We start from the raw sequence: 21,750 nt of genomic DNA on the forward strand, positions 1-21,750 counted from the left end.
AGTGAAACAAAGATTTCCAAAATTGAATGATCATCTTCAGTCATTCTGTGTATAGCAAATGGTTCTTCTAAACTTCATAAGGTAGACAATTATTTTCAAACAAGAAACTTCAAACTTCAAACAAGTTCCCTTCTGTTATTTTTTATCAGCTAATATTAGCTAGAAATAATTTCTTTTGTTAGGAAGATACAGGCATTTTTGAAAAGTTGTAGGGAATTGTGTTTGCCTTTAAAATGTTAATGTGTAAAATATTTACATCTTAATTAAACAGTAATGCCATCAGATGAGAGATGCCATGATCAAAATTTCATAGCTTAATTTTTTTAACATGTAGAAATAAGGGATTCTACTAAAATCAAATTTTATAACTACTGATAAAATTTTCTCATTCTGATAATGTGTTTTTACATTCTAAATACAGATTTTTCTGCCTTTTTTGTTCTTTTAACCTCCTATCTTGAGATAGCTTTGAAATATGCACTATCCATTGCATATATATCTCAAAAATATGGTTGAGGTCATTCAATATGGATACCTTCAGATAGGGTCCAGAAATGAGACAATAAAAAGTTGACCTGATTTAAAAGAAAGTTCTGTCATGTAAAAACATTTGCATAGTTTTTACAACTCCTGGCCTGATCCTTGATCCTTATGAAGGCAATACCTTCATGAAAGGACTATGGGTCTGGGCCTTTAGAATTATTTTATTTCTATTAAATGTGGAAGTTATGTTATTATGGTATGTGATAGAATTTTCTGAAAAATAAGTCATCCATTCTTTAGGAAAATACCCAGTTCTAGTGATTAGTTTCTGATTGGGTTTAAAAGTTCACCATTACTATGTACAATCTAATTGACAATAAGCACAGACATTTTATTGTACCTTTGGTGTAGTATGTTCTACAGAAATACAGGATCTATGTAATACCTTTAATGTCATAAATATACAGGCACAGTACTTGAGAACTTTACAAACACTTAAAAACTAAACGACTTCTCATTCTATTGACTTAGGAATACTAACGCTTACATTTGAGATAAAGGTTATTAGAATTTTGAAAATATCAGTTAAACAGTTCAACAGATGTTTTGAACCACCGTAACATTAAGACAGTATAAAATGGTAGCCCAAATGGCTCAACCTCCATTTTCCAGCTACTAAATATTACTCCTTAAGTTTAATTCAAATTGTTCTTTAAATTACAGCTTTACGTGTATGCTTCAAAGAATGAGCTTGAGAGACAAAGTTTTGAGTTTAGCAGAGCCAAACCTCACTAAGGACCTAATTTTCTGAGAATGAAAGAATATATGATCAGATAAGTAACATTAATTTGATTGTTTAAGGATTTAATGCTGTTTAAGTTCAAAATTTCCATTAAAGTCTATATGGAACCATCTGTGCGACTAGAGATGAACATTGTAACAAAATCAAAACCATACATAAGTGACATGTGCTACTTTATACAATAGCAGCATAAACTATATTTAATTTTAGATAAGTATGGATTCTTTTAAAAGAATGTATTCTTATGCAAAGAATTGCAACTTATTAAAACACCTTTGTGCTAATAGGTATATGAAATGAAGAATAAAATGCCTTATGAAAGTAAGGACTATTTGTATTCAAGTAAAATATATCAAGATGTCCAAAGTTAAAGAAGGGACAAAAAAAAAAAAAAGCAAAATGAAAAATTGTACATCAAGTTTGTTCATTATCAGGATATATTTTAAATGAGGAAATCAAACCTTCCACTCTTTTTCTGATCTGATGAGCACATGGTCCTGGGTCCTTATTAAAATGGTCTTTATCTGGAGGCATTATGGTGTGGAAGGTGGTTTGGGAGATGGACAGGATCCTTGACTATCAAACTGGTTGCCCGGCAGGTAACTGAAAGACAATAATTTCATAATGGCATGATCTAATGCAAAAAAATAACAAAGTGGGTAGTTGTTGCTGTCTCTTAAAAAAATGTATATTTATTTTTTGAGTGAGAGAGAGCATGAGCAGGGAGGGGCCAGAGAGAGAGGGAGACACAGAATCCCAAACAGGCTCTGCACTGTCAGCACAGAACCTGATGCAAGGCTCAAACCACGAACTGTGAGATCATGACCTGAGCTGAAACCAAGAATCAGATGCTCAACCAACTGAGCCACCAGGGTGCCCCTGTTATTACCTTTTAATAGTGAATATTCACCCATGATATGCAGTCTCTGAGGAGAAGATATACATAAATACCCCCACCCCCAGAACTCACCTTCTCAGGCAGCACGATGGGGCACAGACATCTCACGGAGATGTAGACACAGCATGGTACAAAATGGCATGCAGACCAACACTGTACACACAATTATTCATGACTAGAGATTCATTTCACATTCTATGAATGTTCTCACTGCAAAATAATTAATGGTTGTGATAGTGGAGGACAGTTGCTAGGTTAAGCGCAAGAAGGCTCAAGGCACAAGAGACCGCATTGCACTTGTTCTAAGGCAGGAGGTGATTTTTATCAGGGTCATTAAACGAAACACAACAGGGACTGACTTTGGCAATGGGAGCCATGGGGGTTGAAGAATAATTTCTCATGGTTCTTAATATTACATGTATTTAAAAGTTCAATTACAACAGGATAAACTTTTGATTATTTAGGTAGAAGTAGCCAGATTTTCTAAATGATTCTTTAGTCTCTGTCCCACCAACTTACCCTGTTTTCGGGTAATTGTTCCTTTATTATTTTAATCCCTCCTCTGGCAACAAAAGACATAGTTATACACTCACCACTTTCCCAAAATGCAAAATCCAGCCCGTTCTAGGTCTCTAGTCCATATGTTCTGTTTGACCAATGAATGTAGGTGCAGGAGTTGGAAAAAAGGAGCTACTTGCTGGAGAAAGTAATTCCATAGTCTTTTAGTCCCATTTGTCCTCTGATACTCAGCTGCTATAAAAATATCAGGGATCTTCTTCTGATGCCCAGATTGTAGCTTGTTCTTCCTGTATGTCCTACAATGACTGAAAAGTGTTCACATTGTCCTGAGACACCAAACAGATGCCTATTCCATAGCTCCCCTTCACCAGATAAATATAGAGCTGCTTATTAAACACTTACAAGTAATTATAATATGCCTTGGGTCACACAAACCCTATCCTGTTTATTAGTGAAAAGTTTTTGCTTCATATTATCTCTTTTCTCCTTGCCTAATTCCCTGTGAGTCTGGAGGGGCATGCATTTCTATTTTCATTAAATATGCAGGAATGCGGCTGTAGATAGAATAAGTGATTGCTGAGGATTAGACAGCCAGAGAAGCAAGGATTAGAACCCACATCACTTTCCAGTGTGGTTCTCTGCCCAGCAAACTCTACTTTTCCTGTCTAGATTCTTAGAATAATATTCGCTTTTCAAATTTTAAGTAAAAACAAGATGAGAAGCAGGAAAAGGGATAGTGATCGAATAATAAAGTATAGTATACTTTAGACCAGTACCACACTGTTGACATGAAACACAACTTTCCCAAGACTTGCTGAATTAGAGAATGCACATGTCTGTACTTTGAGGGAAAGTGCTGCATGAATGTGCATTTGTGTTTGTATATGTGTATCTTTTATGATTTATATGAAATGAAATGAGGTAAAGATTAAAAGCATTAATATATATAAGCACATATCTATGATAACAGTTCACCTCTGTTGCCTGAACATGCACTGTTCATATAGGGTTCATCAGATTTTCCCTATAATATCCTGAGTAACAGCCAAGGTCACAGTTTTGTGACTAAGATGAAAGGAACCTGGACCCCTCTGACATTTAGTTAATTGCACTGTGCTGCCTTTCTCATTCAACCCAGGGCTTAGTGCCAGATAAGAAGCAGAATCTTACTGGTGAACATAGGGCAGAGTATTTTTCATTTACTATGTGGCTATCATAACTATTTTTATCGAATTGCATAAATTCCATCATCTACCACACAACGTTTTGTCAACCTGCATTATCTCTCAGGTCACATAAAAGGACTTACTTTGTGACTCTTCAAGAGGCCTCCAGAATCATCTTTGAGAAAGAAAGTCATTTCATCTAGCAACATTCAGTGTATCAAGTACTGACAAGTAACCTTAAAGCCTAAAAATCCTGATAGAAACTGGTATGATACTTATGGTTAATATAACTATTAATGTTAGTTGTAATCAGAGCTAACATTATGCCAGACTGCTAAGCACTACTATTTGGCATTTTATTTAGTTTTACTCTTTGACTTTACTACTATTACAGAGTAACAGCAGAAATGTAGAGAGGTTACAGTAACATGTCGAAAGTTCTCTAATAGACAGTCACAAAGCAGAGCCAGGCTTCGAACTCATGGCATGCTGATGTCTCAACATTCTAAATATTGTGAGCACTTTCACTTCCTGGACCAAGTATTGGGGAGATATACCTGTCCCTTTACACAGATGAGTCGATTAGAAGATAGTACTTCTATTTAAGGATCTTGGGATGTTTAGGTGAGGGTGGCTGTTTTCACAAAAAAGAAGCAGCAAATTCGGTTTCCAGTAGTAATTAAATTAACTTCATTGCTCTATCAATCATTGATAGAAGTTTCCAGGCTACGTAAAGATAATGACAGTCTTGCCAATTTCATGAGCTTACTGTCCAAAGGAATATCAAACACAGAAAGTTTATGGTTTCTAAAATACACAAGGCACACAGAACTCTGAATACTCGGATGATAGAATATGTAGGACAGAAGTAAGAGCAATCTCTGTTTAAAAAAATAGATGAATATATAAATTTCAGACAAATGTTGGCAGGATCAATAATAATTTAAGCAAAGAGATTAAGAGAGATAGAGAGAGAGAGAGAGAAGAGAGAGAGGAGAGTGAGTAGATGTCAGGGAATCACAGCATACCTCCAGCAAGGGTGCCAATGGTTTTGGTTTTCGGTGATAGGCCAGCATTTCATTCCAGTGGTCTCGCCCAAGACCCTCAGCGTCCAGTCCTGTTCTACACACTCCTATGACCTCATTGTGGTCCTACCCTACGATTCGGAGGATATTACACTTTCATTCCAACATTCAAAGATAAATGGAGTTTCATACATCTTAGCAGAATTTCAGCATATGATTTAAACATGGATTTTGTGATGGGCTCTAAATGATTCTGCAGATCAAACTACTTTCGGTTCAAATTAAAATCTTAAGGTAAACAAAATTTACTACACAAGATCAGCATTCAAATATGAATTTGTAAAGGAGCACACATAAACCATTTTAGTTCTCTGTAACTTGAGCACATGTCACAATAAACTAGAATGAGAAACACTGCTCCTTACCTGTACTGTTGAATTTGGAAGCAATACTATCAACTTTAAGTGACATAATCAGCTCTCATTTTTTCTTCACAAGGCTTAATGTTTTACAATGATGCTTAGATTTCTTATCAAAAGGTCAGTACCCACTTTCTTGTATAAATGACCATATTTAATTGACTCTAAGTGATATGTCAGCGTATGTTACTGCTTATTACTACAATTAAACAGGGCAGGGCTACTACAGCATTTGATTTATTATTGCATGGCACCAGAGCACACTGCACAACATTCCTATTTTCTATTCCTGTCCTGTTTTCACAGCAACAAATCAAAATAACAATGATAGTTAATAAGTCTGAGAGCTTATTATGTGCCAGACACTGTTGTAAGTAATTTAAATGTACTAACTCACTTAATTCTCACACCATGACCATGAGTATCATTATCATCATCTCATTTTACAGATAAAGAAAGTAAACACCCAGAGAAGTTAAGGGACCCACCCCTACTCACTTAGTAAGAGGCAGAGGCCAGGGTATGAATCAAGACAGTTGACTCAAGTGTGCATGTGCTAAGTTGCGTAAGAATGAAATGTTATTTATTTATTATTTATTTATTTATTTAGTCGCTCACTTATTTGAGGGGTGGGCAGAGAGGATGGGACAGAGAGGATCCCAACCAGGTTCTGCACTGTCAGCACAGACCCCGATGCAGGGCTCAAACCCACTAACTGTGAGATCATGACCTGAGCCAAAATCAAGAGTCAGATGCTTAACCGACTGAGCCACCCAGGTGCTCCTAGAATGGAATGTAATTTAAGGGCATTTCTATAGGGTATTTTGACAGACATCTCTAAGGAGACTTTTGAGATAATTTAAGATCTTTTCATTACTTTCTTCCTGTCATTGATGTAGATATGAATGCTTAGTATTGTGATCTTCCATATAAAATTTCGCAAACAAGCGTATTTTTAGGAATAATTTTTCAAATCTTTCTGTTTATATATTGTTAGCATCCATTTCCCTAAAACTGTCTGCATGACAAACACTCACTTGTATCTACCTGCAGTCACTGCTGTGGTAAATCAATAGGAGTAATTTTTGGTAAAACAGAACAAGGGCTTCTGATGGAAACATTGCAACATTTTTAGAGTTTGAAATTTTAACCAATTCAAGATTTCTCTCTCTATAAATAGTAAAATTTTTTCCCATAAGCTGTGATATAAACTAATTGCAAATAGATGGTATAAAACATTTTATTTTTTAGTGCTTCATTTCCTCTGAGCCAGAGGATAGCATATCAATTTCTCTAGGTTACAGGGTTCTGGTTACTACTATTTTCATCATACCATAAAATGGAGCACTCTTTTGAATATATTAGAACAAAATAAATGTAGTAAGACACTGTCTGTGTGCTGATAATTTTGTAGGTTAAACATACAGTATTCTTTTCTAAAAGGTGTGTGTGTGTGTGTGTGTGTGTGTGTGTGTGTGTGTGTGAAGCTGTGAGCATGGGTGGGATGGGGTACATAGAGCTAGGTAACATTTCAGACCCAGGCAAGAATGGGAGAATAAAGTAGGAGCTAAAGCAGGAAGAAACTTCAGATGTGCACTTGGGAGTTTGCCATTGATTTTGTGAAGAAGTGACTCAAAGTGTGTGAGCTGGAAGAATTATCCACAAAGCATGTTTTAAGATTGACGTGAAGGTATCAAGGCTGTCTTCCTATGGCCGTTATTCACCTTCCACTCTTAATACTCACTGTTAATGGTCCTATAATATGCTAATGTCTTTCAAATGGGAAAAGTGAATCCCAAAGAGATTACATAATTTGCCCTTTCACACAGCCAGTTGATGATAGAGCCTGGTTAAGAATTACTATATTCATATTCCAGCCCCGTTGGGAAAACAAACTTGACTGGTTGTAATTTCTGTTGTTACTGTAAAAGGACATCACAATAGTGCTTTGTGTAATGGGTTCCATACTACTTCTGCACCACCCTTACACCAGCCCCAGGTGTCCTGTCTTTCAACTTAAGAATGACTTCTTTTGGAAAGAAAAAAGAACTATTATAACATGGGAAAAATAAATTTTGAATGACTAAATTTTCCCTCTTCCAGTTTAAATTAAAACCGTTGTTGTAGCAGTAAATAACCAGAAAAACTGTATTTGCTCTACATATGACCACACAGGGCTGTTCTTCAGTGAGAGAAATACACATACCTATCATAATCCATGACTGCAATGGAGAGGCTGACCTGGTCCACATTCTCTGGAGGGATATCGAAAATAATAGCCTCATTGTACACAGGGTTTAGAGTGTTTTCTTCGTCGTTGTTTTCCTCTTTTTTAATCTCCGACCTTCACACATCAGAGACACTTTGACATAAGGATCTAGGAGTAGTGAGGTAATTTCATTAAAATGAAAGTAATAGTACAAGACATAAATCAAACTGTAGGTAACTATAACTAAATAAGGAAAGTAGTATATTAAGCCTTGTAGTATTACGTTTTAAATTCGAATGACTTATTTTGGGCAATAGACTAAGACTTCTTACTTAAAAAAAATTTTTTTTATGTTTTATTTATTTCTGAGACAGAGACAGAGCGTAAGCAGGGGAGGGGCAGAGAGAGAGGGAGATACAGAATCCGGAGCAGGCTCCAGGCTCTGAGTTGTCAGCATAGAGCCCGATGCGGGGCTCGAACTCACAGACCGCGAGATCAAGACCTGAGCTGAAGTCGGATGCTCAACCGACTGAGCCATCCAGGCGCCCCATGACTTCTTACTTAAATGTAAGAATTATCCTGAAAGAATCAGAAAAGAATTAATTTCATTTTTAATACAACAGAGAAAACCTACTAGTTTATCAAGAGCCAGTCTAGAACTATAATGTGTCTTTTAGTCACAGCTATTTGAGGACATATTTTGTTAAAAGTGATTTCTAGGGAATATAATCCTAACAAGTAAGAATAATTGCATTAAAGTTAATTTCCTTCAAATGATTTAGGATAAGAGTAAAATTTGTGAAGAGCAATATTGTATCATATATGTGTATATATATATATATATATGTATATATATGATACAGTACGTAGAAATTAGAAAGCAAAAACTACATTAGTTAGAATTTCCTCAATTGTTGGAAAGGTACTAAAATTAGAAGTTTAATTTTACAGTCAGCATGTTGGTGCTTGATTAAGGAGCTCCGATTGAAGAAGAGGTCACTACAAATATATTAAATAGATTGTATTATATTTATTTACATTGTATTTGGTATTATACAATAGTATACAATAAAAAAAGGCGATACTTGGTTTAAAGATGTTCTTAAGGAAACCTATTGATATGACATTGCCTATATGATGCCGACTTGGAAGAGAAAAATTTAGTTGGAGTACATTTTTATAGGCCAAACGGGTCAAATAAATGTTAACAAGTTCTGCCCCCACTGACTCATCTCCAGACTTACTTCTGCCACCTTAAGTAGAAAAACTGGTCCAGTATTATAGAAAATTATGCAGAATCATATGAAAGTTTCTGTAAAAGCCTTACTTTTGTACCTTTTTATGAGAAGCAGGTGTGGTTTTGGGAGGGGGTGTTGGCATTGGGGTGAGAACGCTATCTGGTGAAAATCCGTGACTGCTCTACATTCATTCTTGTTTTTTCTCCTTTCCACCTATGGAGTAATACATCTCATTTCCTTAGAATAAGACAAAAGCATGGCAGTATAAAGTTATTTGAGCAAATTAACACCTTTTAAGCGCTAGAAAAATGTATCTGTATATTTCATAAGCATTTCCATCAAGGGGCAAAATATATTTTCTGACTAGAAATAGAGTATGCAAAGGAAAACAAAGTAAAATGGTAATGTTCAGTGACTGCTTCCCATTTATTTTTCAGTTTTTTAATAGGAAGTATGTTCTAAGGAAGAAACTCACTTCTCTGATACTCTTTGGTCTATGAGCCCCAGGCCTAGGCCTCTCATTAACAATGGGAACAAGGCATGATTTATCCTCCACCACCCCCATCATGTCTCTGACCACATTTCTCTACTAGTGACAAGGATAATTTACTGGCTCCTTAGTTGATTCACAAGCCTCCTGTGAGAATTAATGAGGTGGTGTTCTCCGAGCATGCACTCCTCTGATGAAAAGCTTCATATAAACAAAAGTACTCTTGTAGCTAATTATAACTTTGATGCTGTCTGCTTGCCTCAAAATTTGATCTCTTTTGATACATGGTGGAAAGAGTAGAATAAACAATAATTTGCAGAGTTCTTCAACATTTACTGTCCCAAGACTTTTTCACCAAAATAAATGTGAAATTTACTTACTTTATTCCTACCTTTATATATCAATTATGTGTTGCAAATTAAAAAAGATGAAAACATAATTCACAAAATAGTTTAAAAGTGAAGATGATAGAGAAAAATTTACAATTGGAAGTCTCCCTCCCATCTGTTCCCATACCTCTCTCTCCACCGTTTAGTTTTTGTGTATCACTTTGGTATTTCTTTTGCAAATATTAACAACATAAATATATATTGTAATGTTCCCCATTCTTACACAGAAAGGAGCATGATTTTTGTATTTATTTTTGCACCTCACTTTTTATTTTTATTATTATTATTATTATTCACTTAGTATATCCTGGAGCTCTATCCCTTAAGCTTTTTGCAAATTTAGTTTATTTTTTTTGTTCTGTAGAATCATAAAGTTATAGATTCGTTTCCTTAGGTCATCCTTTCCTGTATCTCCACTACCATTTTTTATTTGTTTAATTCAACACATGCTTACTGACCTCCCTCTTCTGTCCTTACCATTTTTCCCTTCATAGACCTGTGCCAGAGTTCACATATTTAGTTAACATATAACCCTCCAGACTGTTGTGATTTAAACAAAGGGATAGGGGTGCTTGGGTGGGTCAGTCGGTTGAGCGTCTGGCTTCGGCTCAGGTCATGATCTCACGGTTTGTGAGTTCGAGCCCTGCGTTGGGCTCTGTGCTGACAGCTCAGAGCCTGGAGCCTGCTCCGGATTCTGTGTCTCCGTCTCTCTCTGCTCCTCCCCCGCTCGTGCACTGTCTCTCTCTCTCTCTCAAAATAAAAAAAACTTAAAAAAAAATATAAATAAACAAAGGGATAAAAGAGAATGGTGTGGCTTTACCTCTTTATCAAAATTAGCATAAGAGAAATTTCCTCCAAGAACATCCTTAAGAAACTTCAAGAAGCATTTCTTTACTTTATTATTTCTTTCAGTCCCTACTGTTGCCCCAATTCTTATTTAGAAAGGTGGTAAGAATAAATGCACATGATGGTGTTGGAAACAAGTTATTTCTCTATAGATCAGGTAAGGGAGATAAATTAAGTCTAAATGTGTTTTCATACTTGTAGGGTAATGCAAGCTTGAAGTCCAAGAATCTTTTATAAGCCAACTGACTGGTTAGAAGTGGGGCAGTGATTGGTAAATTATGAATTTTTGAGAAAGAACTAGATCAGCAGAGAAAGAAAAAATAAAAATCCAAGTTCATAGTCAATCTATTTGATAACATCTTTAAAAATTGTGAAATGATAATGTAAATAAAACAGGTGATTTGGAGTACTTTGTCCAAATGAACTATAGACAAATGAACTCAACAATTCAACAGCCATATAGTTCTGTATATATGAAATATTTTATTTGGAATTTGAGAATGTACCCTTGACCCATCAGGCCAATTGTGTACATACCTGATGACCCAGTGATATCCATAGCCTTCAGATTTCTGCACTTGATGACTGTCAATGTCATACGTCCAGCAGTTGGCAAATAACAAAGGGAGAACATGATTTCACCCAGATCTATACTTTCCTAGAAAGGCAATAGGTAATGTTAGTAATTTCAAGCACCAGATAGTGAAAACCAAATATAATTGAAGATGTTGAGTAAAAAATCACTTTAATAGAATATCTAAATGTCATTCTAAATTGTTTTTATTAAGGATACATATGACATTGCCAGAAGCTGTTCTAAACAGAGTAAAAAAAGGGAGTATAGTCCAGTCGCTCCTTTGACATCTCCACTTGTGTTTTTAACAGGAATCTCAAACTTATTATAGTCAAAACCAGACTGCTGATTCCATTCATTGCCATTCACTTTCTGAAACCAATTCCTCTGTCAGTCTTCCCCAAATCAGCACATGATGTCATAATTCAACCAGAGGCTGGAGCCAAAAGCCCAGCAGTCACTTTTCTTCCTTCTTTCCCTTCCTTACACATCCAATCCATGTCTTGTCTACAAAGTCTACAAAGTCTATCCAAATTAGTGACTTTCTTTTTAGCTCTAGGAGTATCAGGCAAATATCAGGATTACTTTATCAGTCTCTAAAATTGATCAATCTCAGAAGGAGCCAAAGTGATCACTTATGAAATGCAAATCAAATTATTTTGCTCTCCTGATTAAAACCATCTAAGGGTTCACAACTATACTGGAAACTTCAAACTCCTGGTATATAAGTGGGGTAACTATAAATCTTGGTATATCTGGGAAATTCTGGGTTTGTACCTACTTTCCTGGTGTAATTATTAAGAATATCCCTTTCGGGGAGCCTGGGTGGCTCAGTCGGTTATGCGTCCGACTTCAGCTCAGGTTGTGATCTCACAGTCTGTGAGTTCGAGCCCAGCATTGGGCTCTGTGCTGACAGCTCAGAGCCTGGAGCCTGCTTCAGATTCTGTGTCTCCCTCTCTCTGCCCATCCTCTGCTCATGCTCTGTCTCTCTCTGTCTCAAAAATAAATAAAAACATTAAAAAATAAAAAAAAGAACATCCCCTTTAATTATTTTTTCCCTTTTTTAATTTCAGAGAGAGCACGCATACGCACATGAAATGGGGGAGGGGCAGAGAGAAGGAGAGACAGAATCACAAGCAGGCTCTGTGCCACCAGAGCAGAGCCTGACACGGGGCTTGAACTCCCAAACTGTGAGATCATGACCTGAGCTGAGATCAAGAGTCCGCTTACCTGAGTGAGCCACCCAGGAGCCCCTTTCATTCCCTTTCAATTACTAAATATGTCTTTGGTTTGGACAATGCATTACAAGGTGACACATATAAGGCCTTGGTGATAGGGATCGTATCTTTCTAATTTTATTTCTTGACTCTCTTCTCAGCTTACTCTGATGCAGACTCAAAAGCCTTTTTTCTTTTCTGTTATTCAAACAAATGAAGTTTGTTCCTGCTTTTGCCAATTGAATTTTCTTTTTCTCTCTTATGTCTTTTTTGTGGATGACTCCTTCTCACCATGCAGGACTCGGCTCAAATAGCATCTCCTTCCATCTTCTTATCCTATGCTCAACTATTCACAGACCCTTTACACTTTTTCACAGCACTTATCATCAGAAATTATCTTTTAAATTCATTTTTTGTTTCTCTGATTCCCATATTTAAGGTTAGGACAGCAGAGTTCTTGTCTGTCTTATTGCTACTTCCTTCTGAAGTACATGGTAAATAGCTGGCTCTCAGTGCATTTTTTGGAAGGAATGAAAAGATTATTAGTTAATATGGACAAAAATTGATCTGCTTTGTATCAAATGTGAATTTGAACTGTGTCCAGTACCCTGATATAGATATATTTCCTCTCCATGGCTGCGTAGATGGTGGACAAATGAAAATGAGTGTGAACAATGCACATTTAAGATGCTTCCAAAAGAGCTGTTTACAGGATTTGATCAAATCATTCCTGGTGAGACAATATATGGTAGATTTAATTTGGTGGGAAATAAGTTGCTTATGTACCCAGGCCCATAGAAACAGGTTCCAAAAAATTCTTCATGACAAACTATTCACATTTGCTGGACTTATTCTTCCAGCTTAGGTTCCGACTTCTATAATTCTGATTTCTTTATCCAGGCTCTAGAAGTAGTGGAGCTTGGTAATTAAGAGCATAAACTTTACAGCCAGTTAACCTTGTGTTTCACTCCTGTTTTCTACTTCCTAGCTGTAAGATCCAGGAAATTTAATTCAACTTTGAATCTCTGAAGCTTCATTTTAAATTGGGAAAAAATACCCACTCAACAGTGGTGTTAATCATTAAATGAGATAATGTAAATAGAGTCCAGAGCATCCAACATAGTGTCTGGCATATGATAAAAGACGCTGTTTTGTTCATGGTTGTATTGCTATCACATGGAGCAATGCCTTACACATATGAGAAGCTCAGTAAGTACTAGATAAACGAAAAAAAAAATTACTGAAGGAAAGCAGCTATTATTTTTTAAGAACATTGGTAAAAAATATGTGTTTTAAAACAAAGATATATCCAACTGGGTCTCCTCTGGGCTGTTGAATTGCTACAGACCCCAAATAGTGAGTAAGATCCAATAGGAGAGGCCTGATGAAAAACAGGAAGAATATAATCTCTTACAAAGGATTCATTCTTTTCACCACCAAGCAGTTAATAAATATTATTTGCTGGGTGCACTGGTAGGTGCCGTAGATGCCAAGTAGATGTGGCATGATTCTGTCCTTGGAGATGTCAGTTGAGAAGGAAAACAGTAGGCTCTGAAAGGCTGAGAAATTAAGTCTGATCCTATTTTATCTGATTATTTTCTTCCTGTTTCTCTTTCTGTCTCTTTTTCCAAGTATTTCTTTTTCTTTCTTTCTTTCTTTCTTTCTTTCATTTTTCTCTTTCTATCTTTCTTTCTTCTTTTCTTTCTTTCACCTTTCTATCTCTTTCTTTCTTTCTCTCTTTCTCTCCTCTTCTCTTTTCTCTTTTCTTTTCTTTTCTTTTCTTTTCTTTTCTTTTCTTTTCTTTTCTTTTCTTTTCTTTTCTTTCTTAAGTAGGCTTCATGCCCAGCATGTAGCCCAATGTGGGTCTTGAACTCACAACCCTGAGATCAAGACCTGAGTGAGCTGAGATCAAGAGTCAGGAGCTTAATTGACTGAGCCACCAAGGTGCACCGCCCCCCCGCCCCCCCGCCCGCCTGAGTTGGTAGAGTTTTCTCCAAAGTTTTCTACCTAGCAGCCATCCCCCTTTCTCTCACTGTGTATTTCTCCTTCCAGGAATTATCAGTTGGGGATGGTGATGGAGAAGCTGGAAGGTAACAGGAGACATGGTCTCATAGATGAAATGCTTAGAGTCCAATAGGGAATGTACCACAAACAGTCAAAGGTACACAAACAGAGAAATCAAAGGGATTAATGAAACACTTTCATGTGTGGTGATTGATATGGTTTTCCTTTTACACATTAAACAATCTGTGGAAGTAATTTGTCTACTTTTCTAGATATATCACATGCTTACTGGTTGGAACAAAGAAAGTTTTGCCATATTTGGTCCCATCTCTCAAAGGTCCTTTCTATGGATCCAGCTGCAACATAATTTTGACTATCTGTTATTAATGGGTATTGGTAAACATAGAGGTTAAACTGAGGAGTTGACCAAAGTACTAGCCTAAATCAACTGAAAGCAAAGAGCATGATTAAAGAACATCTCCATGCAGCTCTGTATGACAAGCTAGCAGGCTTTTTGCCTACTGTAGTAGTAATAAATCTCCTGAAGCATTTAAACTCCATGAGGTCAGGGGTTTTAAGGAAACTGGAATGGACTGGGTGGTAATGCTTAATGTATAATATGCATGCATAACAAGTGCACAAAAGTTAGTCTTCATTAGACTAGATTTTTCCTTCAGGAAGTATGAATGTAAAAGAACTGAAACTGCTCACATACTGTAAAGGGCAGAATACTCTCTAAGATAAATACCAATATTCTAGAACTTTTTACATCTGGAAGTGATCTAAGAGATAAGTATGAAAAATGAACTTAATGAAGGTAAATGGCCATATAACCTTTAAAAAGGTCCTCTAACAAATGTAACAGCAGAACTCCAGACTTTGGCTATAGTCCTGTGAACTAGCATACACTAATGCTCAGTACCCTGACAGAGTTTGTCCCCGTGTTGATGGCCTCACTCCAGGGAGCTGAGTGTATTTTAATTCCTGCCTCTTCTCTGCCCCAGATCACTGCAGTTTATAAGGCCACACTCAGCCCCAACAATCTGAACCCTCCAGTGTCCAGCAAAGAATCAGGAAATAAGTTGAAAGGTCTCTGAACATATGGCATAAATATAACACAGTTATCTGATGAAATTCTCTTAAATAAGGATTCTACTTCATTTTTTATTCAACACCCGTTTACTATTATTTTAGACAAAATTCTAACAGTGTTTACTTGGCATATCAATAGCAGGTCAAAACTCACACGTGAAATGTGGAGATGGGGAAACAGAGTTGATCTGGTGAAGGCAGCAATAAATGATGGCTAGAGAGACAATATTCATACAAGAAAGAAGGAAACATTTTAAAAATGATAACAATCTGGGATCATCTTGTATCAAGGGGAACTAACACTAATAATGTCTTAGAAACTTAAAAACAGCATTTTATTATAAACTTCAACAGTAATTAGTATTCAAAATGATGACTCGAGTCATTAAGCTAAGAAAAAAATATTTCATATGTTCTGTTTAAGAAGGTAGAGAAGTATATACTAATTTTAGAGTTATTTTTATCGAAATTCCTTAAAATGTTGAAGTGGTAATTTGGGGTTTTAGTTTCTTAAATGAGAAAGGCTTTGAGTTTCTGAAAATTTTATTTATGGGTAACCTCATTTATTCCAATTCTACATAAGCATGAACTTCCCATATTAATCTTTGAGAAACTATTGTATCTTTGGGCAAATAATCATTTGAAAACCTGCTTTAAGTCTAGGATAGTGTTCCATAAAATTTCGTATGGGTAAGAAGACCATTCTCATACACACTAATGTAGTTGGTGGAACATTCACAGTGACAATCTTTTAACTGTATACTTGGGAGAAGGGCTTATGAAAAAGTCTGACACTGAGGCTGAGTCAGGGACCGTATGTTTGATTTCTTTATCCTGGTTCCACAGACATAGGGCTGGGTAGATAAAGATCATTTTCTAATAACTGGCTATAGTTAACCTCATAAACATAGTCACAGTTATAAAGTTTCTTTCCACGTACCACTCTCCAAGATAAAAATAGTCATTGGCAATCCTATCCCAGGACTGAGCTAATAGTAAGGTCAAACTATAGCAACTGAGTATAGAGATGGAGAGGAGGCAGATTCAAGGCTTGGTAACTACAGTATGTCATAACCAAGGGAAGCACTCCTGGAGGAGGTGAACATCATGTTGGGGTTTGAGAGTCTAAAGAGGTGGGATTTGACAGAGAACAAGAGGAATAGTGTTGTATGTGAGTACTATGATTGATATTTACAAATAAGAATGAGCAGCTTATGTTGAGAAATAAGGAATTTGGTAACATGTTGGAGGTCATGTAAGGCTATAGGTAGCTTATTCTGTGGCTCCTATGGTACCGGTAACAAGAAAGAATGGGAGCTTGGCGGAATGAAAAGGGCGTATAAGTTTCCAGATCAGAAAAACCAGAGTTAAAATCCTACATCTTCCATGTACTAATTCTTACATGTCAAAAATACATGACCTCCTTGAACTTCGGTTCAATCACAACATGGGGATAATAACATCTGCCTCACAAGGTAGGTATCATGCATGTAAAGTGCCTGACATAAACAGACACTCAAAAAATAAGGACAGTAATGTAAATAATATTTGAAAAACATTTCTTCGTTGTGAGTAGGCTAGGTTAGGATGAAAAAAAGAGAGGGGCCATTGAAGTAAACAGGTGTGTGAAGGTGTTGGCTGAAGAAAGGTCTGGATTCAGAAATCTATTAGGAAGTAAGAATCATTAGGACTTATTGAAAAGAAAATTTTAAACAAACAGTTGGTTGCTATGGTGACAGCAGTCCTCACATCCACTTAACACCCTAAATGCAGCCTGCCTTTCACATTTCCTGGTTGGTAAGAAAACGGATGGTTTTCCTCACACTGTTAAACGATGTGTTACTAGATCAAAATGAGCTTCTTCATTAAATTACCAGTGTTTCATCCACCTGCTCAGAAAATGAAGCTATGGTGCAGTGCAGACCCAGAGTGGGTCTGCTGCATTCAAACTACTATAAAATCTTTATTTCTTTCTGACCCACACAATCCATGCACCTGAGAAAATCATGGAATCCAACCTTGGGCAATCTACTTAAGCTCACTTAACCTCAGTGTCTTCGGTATAGCATGAGGGTGTTCCAAGAGATAAACTAGTTTATTTTCCAGCTCTAAAATTTTGTAATTTTAAGCACTGGTAAAATGAGGGCTAAATAGAATATATAATTCAGGCTTGTTGAGGAATGTATGAATAGGCCCTTTTAGCCCTTGTGCGCTACAGACCCAACAGAACCTCATTAGAAAGACCACAAAGGATCAACTAGTGCTACCAGCTCCATTTCAAACTCAAGAACAAGATCAGGGCTGATCTGGTTGGGGATTCATGAGAAAAGACCATACTGGATAATGATGTATCTGACTCTTCTCATGAGAATTAGGAGAACTTCAGAGGTAGGTGACTTTTGATCTGAATTTTGAAGAATGACCAAAGGTAAAGAGAATTAAAAACAGAGGGAGCAGCACAAAAAGAGGCCATGAGGTGAGAAATGAAGTGTCCGGCCATGACCAAAAGGTGAACGAGACCACTGGCTCTGGCAGGGCCACAGGATATTTAAATGGCAACACACTGGCCTTATTCTAAATGACCTCTCCTCAGGAATACTTAGATCACCCTGATTTTTTTCTGCAGTCAGGATGAGATCCATTGTCATGGCTAATACCAATTACCTGGAAGGGTTGCATTCAAATTTTAAAGGGATATATTATGGGTCCAGTTTGTAGTCTGACACATAGAGTGTTGGAAAAAATACCATTTCTTTTCTTGTTTATAACAATGTTTCTGGGGTCAGTGACTGGAATAAGGTTGAATGGTCAGTAAAAAACTTATTGAATGAATAAATCATAAGAGCATCAGGCTGGGTCATGACTTCAGTGATAGTAGGGACACCTACCATTTGAAGGAGTGAAGGCTACTCCATAACCAGAGAACAAGTGAGCAAAGGCACAGTTTATGGGTGTTGTGGACTCTGTGCGTGGGGCCCCCAGGAACTGTAGGGTATGTTCATACGGTGGCCCTGGAGGTACAATAAATAGTCCTAATAGTTTTGAGCCATCTAAAGATACACTAAGGGCTTGGGGAGCTAAAGCTAGAGGATACTTATCTATTGGTTTTATTGAACTTTATTTCTTGGGGCGCTTGAGTGGTTTAGGTCGGTTAGCATCTAACTTTGGCTGAGGGCATGATCTCATGGTTTGGTGAGTTTGAGCCCTGCATTGGGCTCTCTGCTGTCAGCTGAGCCTGCTTCAGATCCTCTATCCCCCATCCCTCTCTGCCCCTCCCCTGCCTTGCACTCTCTCTCTTTAAAATAAATAAAAACATTTTCAAAAAAGAACTTTATTTCTTCAAAGATCCTTCTACTCTGGAGTGATCTGGGATTATGTTTGCTATAATTCTGTCATGCATTGGAATTTGTGAATCAAATGTATCTTTAAGGTGTATAAATTGTGTTTTTTCCTTGCACATCTGGCCATCTCCTCCAACTTGCCGGCACAAGCAGTCTTGTGACTCTGGGAGGCAAAGGAGGAGGAGGAAGCTGTTTGATAGAATACAATTAGGAAATGTAATTAACATTGTAAATCTTCTCCAGTTTCTATTCCACTTCTCTCCTTTTCTTTCAAAGAACCACAATTTTCACACACTTCCTTCCTGCCCTGCCTCCTTTTCCCAGTGATGTGATTAAACCAAATTTCACCATGTTGAATGAGGGTGCAGGAAGGAACAGGCAAAGGAAGGTTCTGCCACAGCACCTGGTTGAACTCCTGGATTTTTACATACATTTTCATTATTGATTATTTTCCACTATCTCCACTGGAAGACAGAGAAAATGCTTACCAGGTGCCCTTTAGCAGGACCTACTCATATTTCTGCAGGAAGGAAGGAATACACTTTTCAATAATATATTTTCAGTAATACAGTATCATATTAAGCATTGTGCTTGGCCATAGCACAAAGTCCAGGTGAAACTTTGCTGAAGTCAGGGCAGAAAGGGGCAGAGAACATGGCAGTGTTAGAGATGGAATGATTACAAACCCCAATGAGCATTAGTGATCAATAGTCACCACGCAGAGCTACTATTGCCAGGGATGCAATTTAATAGTGCCATGTTTCTACTCAGTGGGGAACCACTGTCAGCTCCCAATCTGGGTGGGAAGTAACTCTGCCTGCCAAAATGGTTTAGCTTTTATCCTATCCAACACAACCATGGATTTAGCTCTAGAAGCCACAAAGTGCTCAGGTTGTAGAAAAGAGCTGAGACCTTAAAACAGCCTTTCCTGGATTTAACAATCAAATTTCATAACTACTGGTATAATAAGCTGCCTGAAACAAAGAGGGGATAGTCTGTTGTAGACACTGGGACAAGAGCAACCTGGGGCATAAGAAGAGAATACAAATCTAATAAGAACTCTTCCCTTTATAATACTGATTAAGAGATACTTTAAACTTTTTGCTGAGAGGAACTGGTGACTTATTCTCAAACCTTGATGACTGTTTATAGATAGTGGCATAGAAACTTGTGTAATAACTATGCAGCTCTCCTTAGAGTGTTTGAAGCTTTTAAATACCTTCCTAAAATTCCTAATTAAAGACATCCCTCTCAGTATCGTTGTACATAGACACTTGGACTGGAGGAACTTGGCTTCACTATTTAAGAAACTACCTTACTTTACATGGTTCACCATCCCATTGTGTATTGACTTGTGATTTCAAACCAATGTTTTGAAAGCTTGTTTTGTTTTCTTTGTTTTTTTTTTTTTTTTTTTTTTTTTTTTAAGTAGGCTACATGCCCAGTGTGGAGCCCAATGTGGGGTTTGAAATCACCAGCCTGAGGTCAAGACCTGAGTTGAGATCAAGAGTTGGACATTCAACCAAACCACCCAGGCACCCCTGAAAGCTTGTTTTGGACAGCACTGTTTGTAGTTTGAATTTGTTTTGAATAACTTGTTTCAATGAAATTGTTCTGCAGTTAGATATTAAGACTTTCTTGCCAAACTCTTGCACATGGAGTAGAGAACCATTATATCACTGATAGTGGAGTAATGGCAAGGGTGTCCATCACGTGATGGACTTTTAAACTTTAAAAACCAAGGTTTGACCAGTAACTCGAGAGTGTTTGGTTTGGGCTACTCTTGGCTAATCTAAATAGCTGTCTGTAGATTTTGACACACCTCCTCCTGCCATGGCCAGGCTACTCTTGGTTGGCAGTGCCATTAAACTGTGCAGCAGTGTCAGGAAGGGACAGGTGTTTCTGACTTGGCAAGGCTACTTGTCATAGGCAGTGGTGTAAGCTGTGTCCCCTGAGTAATAACCTTCATAGAAGCCCATCTTGTCTGTAATATTGGTGCTGCCTCCTGCTAGCTACATGGTCCTAGCTCCTACTAGGCCAGCAACTGATACCCAGATTTTAGTTGGAAGAGTTGACTACCAAGAACAAACTCGTAGAAAGGAATACCTCGGCTAAATGTGGATTTTATTTCATTCATCTCCTCTTTGCCTGGAGCAATATTGTAATTATTCTATCATTGACTTGGTATCTCTTTATTGGCATATTAAAAGATGTTATCTGGTATGCTATTGGTTTGTGAACTATTATTGTAAATTATAATTCCCACAGTGACCTATGTTAAGCAAATTACTGGCAAAGACAATCTTAGTCTCCTCAGCATAATTCGCTATAAACAAAACAACCTTAGCTCCCCCATGTCTGTTCTTCATATAGTAGTCAGAAATCTTACTGAGGCTAAGTGACACCATAGCTCACTTCTGACCAAAAGCCATCAATGGTTTCACAAGTCAATCCAAGTAAAACTAAAAGCTCTTCCATGGCCTGAGGGCTCTAGAAGATCCGGCCCCTCATCTTCTAACACTCTCATCGGAGAGGCCCTTTCTGACCACCCTTGTACAGCAACTCTGCCCCACTGCCACTTACTGTCCCTTTACTCTGCCTCTGTTTCACAAAGCATTCATTCACTGGACATATTACATATTTTCCATTATTACCTGCCTCCCTTTTCTACAAAGTAGCCCTATATGGTGGGGACAGATTATGCTCTAAAACCATCCAGAAGAGTGCCTGGTAAAATGGAGAATTCAATAGAGTTGGATGAAATGGTGGATTTAAGATTCCTGTTCTATGAGTGGATGGGGTAGGTAACGACTTCCATCACAAAATGTTCTTTTATTCATTATTTTTCTCTGGATGTGCAATATATCATACTACCTGCTACTCTGTAGATAGACTATAAGTTAAACATCTGACCTGCTCTGACAAAAGCCTGACTGGGCATAATTTTCTGCTTCTGGTTATAGACTCTTTTGTAGATTGGTATTTGATAAGTGCCTGTACTTGTAAAGCATCCTTTACTTACCATGGGGTGTGGGACG

General features: G+C 37.3%; 1 protein-coding gene across 1 annotated transcript in view; it reads right to left on the minus strand.

Annotated features, from left to right (window-relative positions):
• Window positions 1–1,785: 1,785 nt before the first annotated feature.
• Window positions 1,786–21,750, minus strand: part of SYT10 (synaptotagmin 10) — a 63,806-nt gene continuing 43,841 nt past the window's right edge. The window contains 6 exon segments of the mRNA XM_030321722.1: window positions 1,786–1,888; window positions 4,897–4,920; window positions 4,922–5,019; window positions 7,515–7,621; window positions 7,624–7,689; window positions 11,022–11,142. Coding sequence (XP_030177582.1) covers window positions 1,819–1,888; window positions 4,897–4,920; window positions 4,922–5,019; window positions 7,515–7,621; window positions 7,624–7,689; window positions 11,022–11,142 — 486 coding nt within the window. The 3' untranslated portion in view covers window positions 1,786–1,818.

The sequence above is a fragment of the Lynx canadensis genome, chromosome B4 (assembly GCF_007474595.2).
Source record: "Lynx canadensis isolate LIC74 chromosome B4, mLynCan4.pri.v2, whole genome shotgun sequence".
Taxonomy (NCBI): domain Eukaryota; kingdom Metazoa; phylum Chordata; class Mammalia; order Carnivora; family Felidae; genus Lynx; species Lynx canadensis.